This window comes from Mustela erminea, chromosome 17 (genome assembly GCF_009829155.1).
Source record: "Mustela erminea isolate mMusErm1 chromosome 17, mMusErm1.Pri, whole genome shotgun sequence".
In the NCBI taxonomy this organism is placed as follows: Eukaryota; Metazoa; Chordata; class Mammalia; order Carnivora; family Mustelidae; genus Mustela; species Mustela erminea.
Window position 1 is genome coordinate 31,760,085 of NC_045630.1, and position 17,806 is coordinate 31,777,890.

Consider the following 17,806-nt stretch of genomic DNA (forward strand, 5'->3'; position numbering starts at 1 on the left):
GGGGCCAGGTTACCTTAGTCACTGAGAGAAAAGGTCTAACTTGGCAGAAGAAAAAGACAGAAGTCCTTCTAAAAGAAGGGGTTGACTATGCCTCGGCCAATCTTGCTGAGGGCCATGCTTACATTACAGACAAGGCAGCTGGCTGGTAAGTTAGCAGAAAATCAACACTCTCCTTGGACCCTCCTTGTCCAGAAGCAGTATTCCTCAGCAGTAACAAATACTCCTGATTCCATCAAGTGGCAGAAAAGGCCTTTCTAACTAGGGGGTACAGATAACTGAGAATGGACTATGTAATTATAAAATTGACAATCAGAGAACACAGAGCCAAAAAACAACATAGCAAACTACTTCATATATTACAAACAGGTGATGATGGAAAACAATAGAGTGTAAATACATGTATACAAAAACAGACTTGACTTTGGGCTATCAGTGTTTTAGTAGTTCTCCCAAAGCACAGATATGTATTTTACCATAGCAGAAACAAAAAGAAATAATAAATCCATAAGAATAACTAGTAACTTGCTGTATCCTCATAAAAAATTTCCACTATTGGTTAAACTGTAAAATGTGTCTAAGTCCTACAGAATAACACATAGATTTATCCATAAAATCTTAATAATTTACTCAATTAGGACAAAGAACAAAAATTCCAAAGATTATCCAGAACATAGACCAATCAAATTTCAAATATATCATTCAGACATATAACTAGAAACTTGCCATAGAAGGCAAGCTCTTGTGTTTCAAAAACAAGCCTTTCCTCTACCCAAACTAAAGTCTTAAGATCTGCACACTTTTTCAAGTGTTTTACCTCCCAAAAGTTAACGGAAAAGGAGAACACATTTTTTAAACCAAGATTTTATAAAAAATTGAGGACAAGCCTTGTCAGAAAAAGAACATTATCTAATTTAAAGAAATGAGATTGAATTAATATGTATGTATGTAAATGTACACAATAGTTAATTCCATAACTATAAAGATCAGTGTCTTTTCATTTTCTAATTTGAGAAATTATTCAATATGCTCAATTACATGTTAAAGCATTGTTTATTCCTAAGCATTGCTTTCCAATCATGTCCCTAAATATAAGGAAACCATAACTATGTCACTCAAGCACAGACTTTCAAGTCCATCAAGAGTTTATGCATGTTACTAATATTGTAATCTGAAATCTGGAACAGAGTAGATCTTAACTGTTTTCCCCACCCCCCCCCAAAAAAGATGATTAAGTATGTGTGGTGATAATCTGTCATCAGTTTGACTGATGACTATTTATTAATAAATATTTTATTATTTATTAAATATGTCATCAGTTTGACTGATGACTATTTATCAATAAATATTTTATACCTCCATAAAACTGGGGTTGTGGAGGAATTTATAAGCTAGCAAGACAGTAAGGCACCAATAAATATAAAATATTCTGGTTTATTTAATTAGTGCAAGTCAGACCACCAAATCAGATCCCAAAATTCCCTGTACCAATTCAGTAATTTGCAAAATAAAAAAGTTTAACACTTGAAATAGCAAACACCTGCAACAGGCAAGGGTTCATCAGATCTCACCCTCCACCAACCACAGTGGAATGGCTGTCCCTTGCTACCCTGCCCAGTTTGTACACCCGAGGCTCACAGCCAGCTGTCTCCATAATTACACTTACGGGAGACACTACATGATATAGAGTGGGATGCACAAATTCATTGCAGGCAATAAAGCTTATATATAACACAGACAATAGCTGAAATTAATAATGATTACCTCCGTCAAGGTTACAACAAGCCCATACACTTCACTGAACACTAAGGAAAACTGAATGTGTTTAATGTGTACATGAGGACAGATCTGGGGTCATTAGTATTTGTTAACACGCTGTCAACTGCAACGTAGTAGAAATGTAAGGTAAGTAAATTCTCAGGAACTAGTGGAAATCGGCTGCAGGGCTCTGTAAAGTTGACCTTTCTGGTTAAAACGAGCAGGAAGCAATAGGTAACTCGGTGGAAGCGCGTCGGTGAAGCAGAAGGGGAGTGAGTCCCACTGCCGTTGTGAAGGCACATTCAGTACCTAACCCAGAGCGCTGCCCACTCAGGGAAGACCGCCCAGCAGGACCACGGGTCTCGGGGACGCCTGGCTGGCGCCGTCAGGGGATGGAGGTCCCAGCCCCACCGCGGGGCAGACGACTACAGGTAGTGCATGACCTGACGGCTCTGACAAAGACAGCGGCACGAGTGACCGCGGCCAGTGGAGAATCCACGTTTTCCCGGGAATGCGAGCTCTCCTCCGGAGACCCGCACTGGGTGAGCACACACACGCCCCGTTAGCCGGCACCACCTGGCACGCGGGTCCCACGAGCTCGGCGTCCAGCAGCGGGCGGCCGGCCACCTGCCCTACGCTCGGAGTCCGCACCCTTCCCGTCTGGACCCGCGGTCCGCGTCCTCCGGGCTCCCGCCTTCCGGGACGCATCCCCTGCCCAGCGTCGCCCGCGACCCCCGCCCCAGGCTCCCCCTCACGCCTGTCCTCGGGGTCACCCGCGCCCGCGGCCCCCGACCATGCTCGCCTCCCTCAAGCCCCGGACCCCGGCGCGCCCTCCGGCCGGTGTCCGGCCGCCGCGTCCCTACCCGGTCTCCACGTCCCGCAGCGCGGGGTAGCAGCGGCGGCGACGGGTCCGAGACACCTCCACTGAAGAGACGAGCGCCGGAACGCGCCAGCTCGGATGCCGACCAGGAGCCGGCTTCCGCCTCCCACCGGAAGGCGTCACGGGCGGGACCGGAAGTCCCGCCCCGGCCTGGAGGCGCGGGGTAGGAGAGGCAGGGGCGCTTTGGCGGCCGCCCATCCCCCGGCACTAGCTCGGTGCGCCGCGGTCAAGTCAGAAGGCGTGCGTCGTGGCCCGCGGAGCGCCTGAGCCTGGCGGGAGGCCACCACACGTCCGCGGGCTGACCGGGAGTGGGGTGACTGGAGCGGGCTACGAGCTGAAGGCCGGCGGAGGCGGGAGTGCATGCCGGGGAGAGGGGCGCCGGACACAGCTCGGCTGCGTGGGGGAGCCGAGGGTGGGGCGCGGCGGACTGCGTCGGGGAGCCCGGGGTCTGCATGGCGGGGGTCGGGCCGCGGGGCGCATTGGGGAAGGCTGTGGGCATGTCACCCCCACCGAGCGAGATGGCAGCTGAAGCCGCAGGGAAGCACAGAGTGGGCTGAGAAAGATGAAACTTGACTACCCGCTACATTAATGAGGATCGTTGGCTCCATGTAGTTATTTTCTGGCTTGCTACTAGTGTTTAATAAGTACCTTCTTGTACACCAGGCCCCGCTTTTCCGTTTTAGAAAGAAAAAGCATGACAACAATTTTTCTTTTCCTTTTGGTAGTAGCAAGGTATGTTGTGAAATAACAGGATTGTTACAGAGGAACGGGAGAATGGAGGTCCTACGGAGTCTGTACCTCAAGGTCACAACATCCGCTCTGGATGGAGTAGAAGGGTACAGCTTGGGTTTCCCCACCTTGGGGAGGCGAGCAGTCCATTTGTGGTGGCGTATGAAATAACCCAATCAAGTGGTAGAGTTGTAACTGAAGGAATGAGAAGATGGTGTGTGAGTGTGTGCGCGAGCGTGCGCCGGTCCAAGTGCACAGGGGCTAGGCTACCAAGAAGTAAAATGTAACAGGCACTCCATGAAATGTTTTGCTATAGGTCACCACAGCTGTTGGTTGCTTAGTTGTTAGAATGCCCTAACACACAGGGCAATCCCTTAAAGAGCCATATATGCATATACAGGTGACCCTCTTCTAGGGCAACCAAACGTCTTGGTTTGCCCAGGATTGAGGGGGATCCCAGGACACTGGAATTGTGGTGCTTAAACTGGGTTAGTGTTAGGAAAAGTGGGACAAGTTGGTCCTACTATTATCCCCTGTAAAACAGATTAATCCAGAGATGGACACATCTTAAATCAGGCCACTTAGATGTTTCCCCCACCCCCAGGAATTTAAAACATGGCATAGGAAAACACAGAAGATAGCCCTTAGAGCAGGCACATAAAGGACAGTGCCCTAAAGAAAAGATCAAAGATCACCCTTTGCGAGGCAGGAGATACCCCTGTGTACTTCCAGACATTTTGTTGCTTGACTAGCCAGAGAAGGCTTCTGCCGCTTGCAGACACCCTTGTTGAAGACTGTCCGCTCTCAGAGCCTCTGCTGAATGGGTCCATAGTCATTGCCACAGCAAACTGCGACAGATCCACCACAACACCAAATAGCTTGAGAATTTCATGCGCAGATCTGGGTCATAATCGGAGCTGTAATTGGTCTCTCTTGTTGAGCTTAAAAGGTCATGTGAACCTAGAATTGGCTTAGGCATGAGCAAGATGTCCGAGGTCGGTGGGGCGAAAGAGGGGAAACTGGAGGGAAGAGAGAAGACAGCATTACCTGAGAGGTGTTCATCTTAGTCCCCACCTGCCAGGTTTTGATTTCTACTCCCTGTGGTGTCCTGCTACACTTCCTGTCCTCAAACTGTATTAAAATTCTGTGTCCTTCTGGGATACCTGGGGGGCTCAGTGTGATTTCGGCTCAGGTCATGATCTCAGGGCCCCAAGATGGAGCCCCGTGTCAGGCTCTGCACTCAGTGGGGAGTCTGCTAGAGATTCTCCCTCCGCTTCTTCCCCTCCAAAATAAATTTTAAAAATTTTTTTAAAAACTAAAACAAATTCTGTGTCTTTCCAATAAAGTCCGCATTTTTCTTGCGTTGGTTTTAGTAGATTTCTATACCCAACACTGAAACAGGACAGCAATTCACAAGGCACAGATTGCCTGCTCACCCTACAGCAACCCACTCTTCTCACCAGAGCTCTGAAGCCAGCTTGTCCTCCCAGGCCAAGGACAGGAGGAAGATTTGCACACCTCCACTGCTGTCTGGTCCCTTCAGGAAAACTGCCTCAGTATCACAGGGTGCATGGGAGGGAGACAGGGAAACCATGTATTCCAAAGTCATTATGCAGAGCGGAGAAGGAAAGTCCACTTGGACGGAGCGGTTTTCCCAAGGTCAAATAGTTCAACCGTCCCAGAGACAGGACTGGTTCAAATCTCCTCCCTCCTAGTCTGTGACCTGATTTTCTGGTAGGGAGTAGGGAGTGCAATACCCCCTCCCCCCCCCGCCGGATCCCACTGCAAAGTCCCCAAGTGTGCAGCTGAACATCCTGGCCTCCAGCATCAGCCAGACTGCAAAATCATGACTTCCATTTCATTGTCAGTGATGGTGGCAAACAGAGCTTACTCAGAACCTGGAGAGAATGTTTTAAGAAGAAATCTCGGGACTCACCAACTGGCTCAGATAGAGGAATGGGTTCATTAATAGAGCTAGTAAGGTTAGTTTAAAGTATGTATTTACACTTTTCTGTACTCCATCTCATGCACACATGGGTGTTTTTCTTATTTGTATTCATAAAGATCAACCAACATCACCATCCTCAGCAGCACTTCAGTCCACAGCTGAGCCTTCGTCCCTTTGCACACAGTTACCGGTAATTTGTTGCAAAATAAACTCCTGTAGTTGGAGGCGATCAGAACAGCATGTTCCTGGGAATACTAACTGCTTACTGTAAAAATCATATTAATTAAAATTATGTATGGACTGATAAGGTCAGCCAATGTTCTCCTGTTGATAATTCCCAACTGGGCTGCAGGGTCCTAAAAGCAAGGTATTTTTTTATGAGGCTCTCAATCTGTTGTGATTCAATAATACCGCTTTAAGTGAAAGTTTATTCATTACATTTAAGGTGGCGTTTTCTTCCTAAAAGAGGAGTCTGGGGAACTGCCCCAGAAATGTCCCCCAATTGATTGGCACATTTAAAAACACAACCTTAGATATTTTGGTCTAATTTGTTTTATTGTGGTGAAAGATATAAAACACAAAATTTACATTTTGGCCACGCTCAAATGCATACACATTGTACATCATAATGTGTGGCAGCTGTCCCCATCCATCCCTAGAACTTTTTCATCTTCCCAAACTGAAACTTCAGACCCATGAAACAGTAACTCTCTATTCCCTAGCTCCCCTAAATCTGATTTTGGTCTAGGTTTATAGGTTTTATATCCCATAGAAATATGTTCAACACAGATCTATAGCCTCTGCAAGTAAACATTTATAAATAGAAATAAAATAGGGCCTTACTCACCTCTTGTCTCCTATGGAATTCAAATGAAACCTGTGATTTCCACAGGGACACCTTGTATAATAATCAGGTATTTCTACTTCAAACCTCTTTAAGACCTATACTCGTGGAAACACCGCCTGTAAAACACCATAGAGAAACTTGGCATGGTTCTCATTAACTGGAAATTTAGGGTGGTTGTGTTCTGAAGGACTTTTATACAAGCTGATAACTGTAAATGCCAATCCATGCTTGTCTTTCTGCAAAAGCAACAAACACCCTACACATCTGATCAGAGCTCAAGCCTCATTATGTTTTCCTCCCAGCGGCTTCACAACTAAGCAGCAATGCTCCTACCAGACAAAGCTTTACCTGCTTCACCCCAGCGGGGCTGGTAGAACAAGCCTTTCGTCATGAATAAAGGTTGCACTACACAGTTTGGTAACAGAAGTAGACACGCAGTTCTACTCCCGACTTGGAAATTTTACCACTAGCTAAATAATAGAATGATTTTTCAGCTCTGAGTCTCAATGATACAAACTTACTTCCAAACTTTCTAGGCCGTGTGAAGCCAAGGACCCTCCTGGCTAATTCTGTGGGGCCCCTTCTGGGTCATCACACCTGGACTGCCTGCATATAAGCATGTCCCAAAGATTGCATGGGACAAACTTATCATAAGAAAGTATTTACTTATTCTTTATGTGAATTTCGAATCTGAGCATCCTCTAATTTTATTTGTGAGCTCTGGCAACCCTGTTGTACATAAGCAAGATTCCTTAAGTATAGCATTGCACTCTTCCTCTTCCAAAATATATATAGGGCATTAGACGGTCTCACAACAATCCACCCTTGTACACTTCCCTTAACATTTCATAATAAAAGACAGAAGCAAGTCAACAGATATGTGAAGGGTACTGTTGAGAACTCAATGGAATCTGTGGAAGCCTGAATTCAAGAGAGAGAGATCTGATTTCCACATGGTTATAAAGCAGTAACTTAAGGTGGAGGCAGAGTTCTAGAGTCTAGGATTTTACCCGAGAACTCGGTGGGCAAATGGTTTTAAGCTGGACTGGTTGCTTCATGGTACTGACTTTTGAAGTATTTTTCTGTAGCGTTCTTTTTTTTTTTTTCTCCTTAAGTCATGTTCTATATCTTTTATTCATTCTTTCTTTCTTTTTTTTTTTTTTTTTTTTGCCTCATGGCAGTCAAGTAGAATTTTCATATTAGAGAAGTACAGCCTAGAAAATGTTGGAGGAATTTCTGGAAGAGGGAACACTGAGACATTTGCAGTGCCAACCTCGCTCTCTGCACCCTCTTTACTCTCTGTACTGTCTTTACTATTCACTCCAACAAAGACTGGGAGAGCAGACACCCTTCCCAGGCCAGGAACGTGCATGTGCCCACTCATGGCCTGGAGATCTGCCTGTGCCCTCCCTGAGCTGGAGACCTGTGTCAGTCGCCCAAGCCCCCAGCCCTTGGGCCTCCATGCGGAGGCCCCTGTCCTCTTCCTGGCCCTTGTCTCACTTTGTCACCTGAGACATCTTGCAAGCATTGTCTGTAAACACCTGTGGCTTCTCTCTATGTGGAGTATGACCAATAGTATCTAGACGGACACAGGGCTTTCCTATCCGTCCTTTTTAAATATTAGACTTTTGCCAACAACCTTCTTATCAACTAAGCATGCTCTCAGTCTTCTGTTCATTCAGCAGGTATCCAGATAGCATCAGCCCTGCTCAGCTCATCAGGAAACAAGACAAAACAATCCCTACCATGAGCAGTTTCATTCTAAAGGCTTGTGGCTGGGGGGTGGGGGGCAAAAATAAACGGTGTAGCAATAAATATGTTAAATATGTTACAATTTAACAGTTATTTATTCACATGATGATAGATGTTCATTTGTTATAACTTAACATGTTTATCTTACACCATGATAAATATTTTAGGAAAAAGTAGGGCACTGTGAAAGACAGGGGCAGTGGTGGGGAGGGAGTCAATTACAATCATCAAGAAGTGGTACTGGAACAGAGACTTGAAAAAAGTGAATAGAGGGCACATTTGGGGAAAAGTTCCAAGCCAGAACAGCCAGGGCAAAGGCCCTGAGGCAGGAGTAGGAAAATTGAATTCTGATGTCCAGCTCTGAAGCTTGCAGTGTGCTCACACGTGTTTCGGATCCAGCTCAGGCTCAGACTAGACTCCCTTCCAGAATGACTGATTTGCCTGCATTTCTGTCTGCCCCCTGCTCCTAACCCTGTGGACTCTTCCCTTTACCCACTGCCCCTGGGAGGTTACCATGGGGTCAGGAGTGGGACATTATTTCTGCTTTCTATTGGCATTAGCTGGGCTGATCCTTTGCCTTGGGAATGACTGTGGGGACCAGCCCCCAGCCTCATCAGGTCCCTGGAGAGTGGGAGTCTGCAGTGTTCCCCAGTCTCCTAGCCCTGTAGACAGGATGCTCCCTGCCTCCCTCCCCAGGTGATGTCCATCACCCGGGTAACCAATTCCCTACACAGATTGTCTTCTTTCAGGTGACTTATTCCTGCATGGAGCTTGACAGATGAGGAAGCTAGAATCGACATCCCTGAAGTCACAGGCTGTGTTTTATTGGGCTCCGATTCCAAGTACCCAGCAGAGAACCCAGCCAGTGACTGTTCTTGATCAAGGTTTGCTGAACGAATTAGGCACAAATATCCTCTCTACTCAGCAGCTAAGTAAACTGAGACCAGGGACTGGAGGCATGACAGCCAGCCCAAACTTTGTCATTACAGATTCAGAGAACTGCCTTGGTTTGCCTTGTCAGAGTAGGGCAACCTGTGCCCAAGCCCGCCCCCCCCCCCCCCCCCGCCTTGCAGAGGGAATTTGTGCAGAACAGGGAGGACACACATGGCAAACACAGTCGGGAAGAGTCAGTCCTCATGCACATGGTCATTAGTCCATGGAGGCTTTGAAGCAAGGAGAGAGTGTTTAGGTTAAAATTATTTACTGAAATCATTAGCATTTGGCCCAGTGCCCACCGAAAGTCTGCCAAAACACGGGCCACTTACCAACAGGGAGCCCCAGCCAGACGCTGAGCAGCTTAGTTTCATTTGATCTGAAAATAGAAAAGAACATCCCTCTGGGAATACTCATGCACTAAGGAAATGCCACCCCTGTTTTAAATGCTGGACTGTATTCCCGAAAGGAAATTGGGTTGTAATAGAAATGAAGCCCGTGGTACCCTGACCATGGAGCAGGGCTGCTCGGCCCCGCGTGCAGTGAGCATGGAACAGACATGATGCTCTCCCACCCACATTCTTTATTAGAGCTCCAGTCGATGACGAAATCATCCTGCAGAACTTAGACTGCTTTGGATCCTGTAACAAGCGGATGAGAGTCTGTTTGACTCTGATGCACTTTTCCAACCGGACTACTGCCTCCACATAAACTCCTTTTTTTGGATTGCTGTCATGGCCTCCAGACTGGACTTCTGGCCACTTGCTCGTGCCATACTACAGGTTGTTGTCGGGTGTTTTTCCAAATCTCCTTTATTTGGTTCAAATACGAGCTTTATCCCTTACTGACTGTGTGGCCTTCGTTAACTTGGTCACCCTCTTTGTGCATTGGCTTCATCATCTAAAGTGGGGACGATAACAGTACCTACCAGATAAAACTGGTACCAGGTTGAAGTTAAGTCAAAGCGGGTGGAGTACTGAGGACTACGCCTGCACACTGACACCGAGATGTAAGTGGTGGTCATTCTTGTCACACATGCAAACACTGGTTGGCTTCTTGCCGCTTTGGGGATAAAATGCACTCCTTTAGCAGGTACGGGTTTTCCTACTCAGAACCTCCAGCTGTCTTTCTAGATTCATCCTCCACCTTTTCCTTTTCCACTTCTTCCCATGATTATGCATCTCCTCACCCCTCTGACAAAACCTATGTTCTTTCAAGAAAGTTCTGTGAGTGGGAACTTGAACACTGCTGTCTCCCCTGTCTTTTCTTTTCTTTTTTTTTTAAAGGATTTTATTTATTTATTTGATAGAGAGAGATCACAAGTAGACAGAGAGGCAGGCAGAGAAAGAGAGAGAGAGGGAAGCAGTCTCCCTGCTGAGCAGAGAGCCTGATGCGGGACTTGATCCCAGGACCCTGAGATCATGACCTGAGCCAAAGACAATGGCTTAACCCACTGAGCCACCCAGGCACCCTCCCCTGTCTTTTCTTATTGAGTGTCTTTTCATGTGCTTTTCTCTATACGTGGAACATTCTTCTGCCTCTTCTTCCATGACACATGCCATCCACCTTCCAGGCCCTCCCAGCTATGACTCTCTCTGTGCAATCCCCCAGCATCCTTCAAACAGGGGAAGCAGCTCTGGTCCTCCAGGCCAACGGAAGCCTTCATGTCTCTGAAGGGCCAATAACCACCGTGTACGCCTCCTCAGGCCATTGTTTCTTGTCTCTCCTCATATGAACTCATACTCCCTAGAAGGCAGGAAACATACCAATACCGATGACTTCAGTGCCTGGCATGTGTTTGAGAAATGTGCAAGTAAATGAACTGATCACAGAAGAGCAATTTGGAAAAGGGCAAGGGGACTGGCCCATCACTTGAGGCCTCCTGCACCACCGTCGCTAGGTGAGAGGAGCTGAGACTTTGGGCCAGGGTGACTTCTGGCTCCATGACTCTAAAAGAAGCTAGGAAAGTTCCGTGCCATGTGTTAACATAGTTGGTTGGATGCAAATGGTAAACCTGAACTGGACTCCAGTGTTGTCATTTCATTGTACTACTTTTTTCAATTTTTATACTAAAAAGATGTGTAAATACATAGGATGGACTAAATGTTGGTTCTCAAGGTAATGAGTTTCGTGAGAGTTCACAGACAGGAGAGCTCAGGTGCACTCATGTTTCATACAAGGGGTCGTCCTTCCAACTGGAAGATCTGAAAAATGCACATTGAATCTATGCCTCTTGCTAAGAAAAGTCAAATGCAGAGAATGATGAAGTGGTGGGTGAAGAAAGGCGGGTGCTGCAGGGGCAGAACAAAGGAGCTGCTTGCCAAGAGGACGGTCGACAGTGAGGTGAGCAGGGAGCTAGCTGTCCAAGCTGCTCCAAATCCCCAGTCAGTGTGTTTATGTCACTGACATGCAAAATGAAAAAGGTCCAGCAGTGGAAACGCTAGCAGCTTTTCCTCGATGGACACACAGAGGACGCAGCCTGGAAGATATCTCTTGTCCTCTGTGAAGTTTCTCCTTTTCAGACTTGACTATGTCACAGGGAAGTCTGACACGGATCATATGGGAAAGTAGAGGTGAAACAATGAGCCTGCAAGGAAAATCAGTCCTACATATATTTTTTAAAGATTTTATTTATTTATTTTATTTATTTATTTGACACAGACAGAGAGAGAGAGAGAAAGAGTAGGAACAGGGGGAGCGGCAGGCAGAAGGAGAAGCAGGCTCCCCACTGAGCAGGGAGCCCAATGCGGGACTCAATCCCAGGACTCTCAGATGATGACCTGAGCTGCAGGCAGATGCTGCTGAGCCACCCAGGCGTCCCCCTTCCTACTTATTTTTTTTTTAAAAACAAGCGTATGTTTAAAATATTAAAATCATTAAGGCTGAAGAAATACCAAGGAAGATGTGGGGGTACAGGAACCCTCATGTTTTTCTGGGAATGGGATCAGGACAGCGCTGTGGGAAATAACATGGAGGGTCTTCACAAAGGTAAAAACAGAAATACCATATAATTCAGTAATTCTACTACTGGGTATTTACCCAAAGAAAACAGAAACAATTCGGAAAGCTGTGTGCGCCCTATATTTATTGCAGCATTTTTTACAGTAGTAAGAGGAACGGATAGTGATGTGGTATAGACTGATAATGGAATATTGCATAGCCATCGAATTAGGAATGAGATCTTGCCATTTGAAATGATGTGGATGGAGCTAGAGGGTGCTATATTAAGTGACATAAGTCTATCAGAGAAAGACAAATACCATACGATTTCACTCATATGTGGAATCTAAATCTCAAAACAAACAAGAGCAGGGTGCCTACTGCTCCCCCTGCTTGTGTGTGCTCTCTTTCTGTCAAATAAATAAAATCTTTAAAACAAACAAACATAAAACCCTTAGTCATGATATGAAATGTAGTTTTTTTTTAATTAATAAAAATGAAGAAATGCTTTGGACCATTTTACCTTTATCTTCCTGTTCATTCACAGATGAAAGAGAAAGAGAAACTTTCCTGCTTTTTCTTCTCAGGCTCCCAAGGAGATCTGTTTACAGAGGCAGAGAACATTCTTTTTCTGCATAGAAAGCTCAGCTTCCGGAGGCAGGGTGCAGCCCTTACCTCTAGCACCCAGTGAGAGCAGCCAGACCTGGGTTCCTGTGAGTGTCCTTGGACCCACAACTGTTCCTCAAAATTTAACATTTTTGGAAATAAATAAAATAGAAGGTTTTTTGTGTTTTTTTGAATGGAAATCTTTAGGACGCTTGGGTCCTGGGATTGAGTCCTGCTTCTCCCTGCTCGCCGAGAAGCCGGCTTTCTCTCTCACTCCCCATGCTTGTGTTCCTTCTCTCACTGTGTCTCTGTCAAATAAATTAATTAATTAATTTTAAAAAAGGAAAATTTTAAACAGAAGTGACCAGATAAAAGTATAATATTACCCCAAGTTTGAAAACAGTCATTTTGTACAGTTCTCAGGGCTGGGGGAAGAATCCTGTTTCACCGTGGATGTGGCGTCCAGCCAGCAGATCCAAGTGTAGGTTGGGAAGAGTGTCACCCCACAGACGAAATGGGAGGCAGCACCCTCGGCTGAAGTTCTCTAGGATTTCAGATATCCAATCCGATTACTTGTGTAAGAACGCAGACTTGTTGGATCCCTTCAGGAAACTTTATTTAAAAACTATGGTCATTTTTCTACCTCATGGTCTCTGCTTGTGCCCCCTCTTCCTTCAACAAATGGGAAACGCCTGAAGTGATCACTGGGAACAAGAGGAGAACCTTGGGCACCTGGGTGGCTCAGTGGGTTAAGCCTCTGCATTCGGCTCAGGTCGTGATCTCGGTCCTGGGATTGAGGCCTGCATCAGGCTCTCTGCTCGGCAGGGAGCCTGCTTCCTCCTCCTCTCTCTCTCTCTGCCTGCCTCTCTGCCTACCTGTGATCTTTCTCTGACAAATAAATAAATAAAATCTTTAAAAAAAAAAAAAAAAGAGGAGAACTTTCTCCCATACTTCGTGAAGGTCAAAGCTCGAAATTCAGCCAAACCGCTCTGAGCATTTACAATATGCAAACCCTGCCTGGGGGGTGGGGTGGGGCCAACAGCTCTCTCCCCTCAGGGACAGACCTTCAGGAATTTAGGGCTTCTGGACCTTCATTGTGCTATTCCCTCCACCCATCTTCAGCTGTCTTTGCTCTGAGGACCTTGGGGTTGGTTTTACTTTGTTTTGTTTTGTTTTGTTTTTTCTGGACATCACCCAGATGTCAGCGATTCTTAACCTTATTTCATTCATGACCCCTTTCGAGAACAAGGTGAAGGGTTTGCATCTATTCCTCCATGACAAAGCATGCCCATGCGCACACTTGTGCACCCTCAGTTTTGTGTATGATTTCCATATGCTCACGGACAATCTTTTGGTTTGGGTCTTGTCTTAGAAAACCTTAACTATATAGATAATGTCGACCCAATATATTAGAAACAAATATAGCCTATGTTTGTAAAGTCTTTGCAATGAATGGTTCCACACAGCTCAGTCCCTTCCCGGGGCAAGTTTTTCGAGCCTGGGTTTCAGAAACACACACCATTGGAGCCAGCGCAGCCCATCTCCTCGCCTTGGGCTGGTTTCACGGTCTGCAGAGTAAAAGATTCAGGAATGCTGACCAGACTACACGTCTTGCCTGAGGTCGTACTTCTCTATTACCAGAACATCCTTTGAATTAGCCTTTCTTTGGAAAAATGTCTTGACTAATTTGTACTCCCTCCTCCCTGCTCCCACCTTCCCTGAATCATACTTCTTTATCTAGAGGTGAGGAAGATGGAAACATGACCAAGGTAAGAAAGTCAAACTGTATTTGTGAAATACCTGTGGTGTCATGGGTCCTGAGTTTCTGAGTACAAATATGCAATGACTTGTGTTGTCAAAATAATCATTCTCACGTGGAACAAATCTTGAGACTGGAGAATTTAGCGGTGCCATTAGAACTAATGAGGATTATGATTGTCCATTAATTTGACAATGAGAGTTTAATTGCAGTTGGACACTATAGAGATATTTTTCATTTATATACGAAAAGATAAATCCAAGGACTGTAGTACTTTAAGAAGCCATTTCAAAGCCTTTTTGATACCATCTATTTCAAACTACCAAACCTCTTTCAGGGGCTTTGAATCAGAAGATTCCTGAGTAAAAGCCAAGTAGGTAGAAAGGAAGAACAGTAAGTAGAAGGAGATGCTCCAACATCTTAAAACGAAACCGTATTTTTGTTATTTGCCATTTCTGCGTATGCACGCATTCTTGAGGAGAACATGAAGAGGGGCCGAGCACAGAGGCATGTTTGCAGGCACAGAGTATGGCCAGAAGAAGGACACAGGAGCACAGCTCTGGGACACCAGTCAGGAAGCAAATGGAGGCTGCAGCCCAGCCTAACACACCTGCCTTGTCAGAATGTCTAAGGCAGAAGTGAGCGGCTGTCTGGATATGAGGAATTAAGGACCCAGGGGCTGCTCCAGACTGAGCCAGGGAGGGAGGCTCTGGCAGCGATCTGGTTGGAAGAGGGTAGGGGAATTTCCCTGGAGCTGTTTCCAAAGCAAGCCTGCCTAAACTATGACAAGTGTTTGCTGTGGATTTGGGGTAACCTGAAAAAGGCCAATGGACCTCTGGTGCAAGGTGTCCCCTAAGTCCTCCTCTGGAGCTTCTGTTAACATGCTATCTTGCTCCTTCTCTACCCTTTTTTCCTCTCAGAAATAACCTGCTAGCTACCCTGCTTCCCACTCCTCACCTGAGCCGTCTCTGCCCCCAGCCCCTCTGTGTGCAAATCCCCGCGCCCACTCCTCTGAGCAGAGTCACTTTAGTGGAAGCTCATGGGTCATTCTCTCATCTGGACACCCTTAAGGGTGTTCATTAAGACCATTTAATGAGTACAGTTTATAGCAGACAGGTTTTAGTGACTGTCTCTCATTATAACAAACGTGGCTCACATTTATTCTTCTGCTTTTCCAAGGACTTTACATGAATCTATGCATCCAATCCTCACTATAACTAGAGATTCCCTTGGCCTATCCCTGAACTTTGTAATAATGAAATTGTGCAATAGGTACATTGTAGCTTCTTGTACTCCACATTTTGTCTGTGAGATTCCTCAGCAGTGTTGGGAGTACAGTAGCTCACTCATCTTCATTGTGTCTAGAATTCTAACGCTTCCACGAGAACAAGAGCTGCCCATGTCAGTTTACACGAGGACATCAGAGCAATACGCCTCCATTCCCATCTAATGCCAGGATTACTCGTGCTTGAGTTCCCAAAGTTCTCCGCAGATATTTTAATTACAGTTTTAAAATAAAGCTCTTGCCAAAAGGAAAGAAAAGGAGAAATTTTACCAGTGAAATTCCTTGCTTGTGATTGAAGTAAGCAGGAGAATTCTGAAGCTGGTCTCTGGGCTCTAGGCTTGAGTTTAAGAAGGTAGAGCCAGATGGGCTGCCTCCTGACCTAGTGTCCCTCTGCGAGAAGTGCCTGGCAGCTCTAGCTCCCGCACAGGGGGGCAGGTGCAGGCGCCCAAGCGCAGCCGAAGAGCCCCGGAAACCACCGAAGCACCGGGCACACCCAGAGCGGGCCAGCGGCCTGAGCGCCCGCGCGGTTCGCGACCATGAACCAGGAGGGTATCTGCAGCGCCCTGCCTACCATTCCCTGCCACAAGCTCCCCGACCTGCGCTACCTGAGCCGCGGCGCGTCAGGCACCGTGTCCTCTGCCCGCCACGCAGACTGGCACGTTCAGGTTGCCGTGAAGCAGCTGCACATCCACACCCCGCTGCTCGACAGTGAAAGAAATGATGTTTTAAGAGAAGCTGAAATTTTACACAAAGCTAGATTTAGTTACATTCTTCCAATTTGGGGAATTTGCAATGAGCCTGAATTTTTGGGAATAGTTATGGAATATATGCCAAATGGATCATTAAATGAATTCCTCCATAGGAAAACGGAATATCCTGATGTTGCTTGGGCACTGAGATTTCGCATCCTGCATGAAATTGCACTGGGTGTAAACTACTTGCACAATATGAATCCTCCTCTATTTCATCATGACTTAAAGATTCGAAATATCTTATTGGATAATGAATTTCATGTTAAGATTGCAGATTTTGGTTTATCAAAATGGCGTATGATGTCCCTCTCACAATCACGGACTAGTAAATCTTCACCAGAAGGAGGGACAATTATCTATATGCCACCTGAGAACTATGAACCTGGACAAAAATCAAGAGCCAGCGTCAAGCATGATATCTATAGCTTTGCAGTGATCATGTGGGAAGTCTTATCCAGAAAACAGCCTTTTGAAGAAGTCACCAGTCCTTTGCAGATCATGTATAGTGTATCACAAGGACATCGACCTAACACTAATGAAGAAATTTTGCCCCTTGATATACCTCATCGAACACTTATGATCTCTCTAATAGAAAGTGGATGGGCACAAAATCCAGATGAAAGACCATCTTTCTTAAAATGTTTAATAGAACTTGAACCAGTTCTGAGGACATTTGAAGAGATAACTTTTCTTGAAGCTGTTATTCAACTAAAGAAAACAAAGTTACAGAGTACTTTGAGCACTATTCACTTATGTGACAAGAAGAAAATGGACTCATCTCTGAACACACCTATAACTCATGGACCACAGGAGGAATCATGTGGATCCTCTAAGCTCCATGAAAGTAGTGATTCTACTATAGCCTCAAAGTCCCTGACAGCTCCTCAAGAAAATGATTTTTTATCTAGAAAAACTCAAGACTTTTCTACACTGTGTCACTATCCAGTAAATCACAGTTGCAATAGTAACATTTCTGCAGTTCAGAAGAGGAAATTTTGTGATCACAAGACCACCCCAGGCTCTTTAGCAGTGATAACTCCACTCTCAGCTGAGGGAAATTCAGAGCGATTACAGCCTGGCATAGCCCAACAGTGGATCCAGAGTAAAAGGAAAGACATTGTGAGCCAAATGACAGAAGCCTACCTTAACCAGTCACTAGACGCTCTTCTGTCCAGGGACTTAATCATGAAGGAGGACTATGAACTCATTAGTACCAAACCTACAAGGACTTCAAAAGTCAGACAGTTACTGGACACCACTGACATCCAAGGAGAAGAATTTGCCAAAGTTATAGTACAAAAGTTGAAAGATAACAAGCAAATGGGTCTTCAACCTTACCCGGAAATACTTGTGGTTTCTCGATCACAATCTTTATATTTATTTCAAAATAAAAGCTCATAAGTGAAAAAAAAAAAAAAGAAAGTAGAGCCAGATCTTAGCAAAGTTCAGGTAAAGGAACAGAAATGTCATCGTTGGAAGCAGATGCCATACTTTAAGAAGGTGGAAAAGATGAAAAATTAAACTTCTTAGGTAATAGTTCTCATTGTCTGTAAGTTACACTTCCAAGTTCCAAGTACTGACCATTCCCGGATCCCAGGGGTTCGCTTACTGAGTAGCCCG

General features: G+C 45.6%; 2 protein-coding genes across 9 annotated transcripts in view; one reads left to right on the forward strand and one right to left on the reverse strand.

Moving 5' to 3' along the window:
- Positions 1-2,756, reverse strand: part of DISP1 (dispatched RND transporter family member 1) — a 170,524-nt gene extending 167,768 nt beyond the window's left edge. For all 8 annotated transcript variants that reach the window (XM_032318853.1, XM_032318844.1, XM_032318845.1 and 5 more), the window contains exon 1: positions 2,619-2,756. The gene's annotated coding sequence lies outside the window, so the exon portion shown is untranslated. The remainder of the gene's footprint in view (positions 1-2,618) is intronic.
- A 13,214-nt stretch (positions 2,757-15,970) lies between these two features.
- On the forward strand, positions 15,971-17,587 carry LOC116576523 (receptor-interacting serine/threonine-protein kinase 2-like). The gene has a single exon (XM_032318864.1). The coding sequence runs from the start codon at positions 15,971-15,973 to the stop codon at positions 17,585-17,587; it is 1,617 nt and encodes a 538-aa protein (XP_032174755.1).
- The last annotated feature ends 219 nt before the right edge of the window (positions 17,588-17,806 follow it).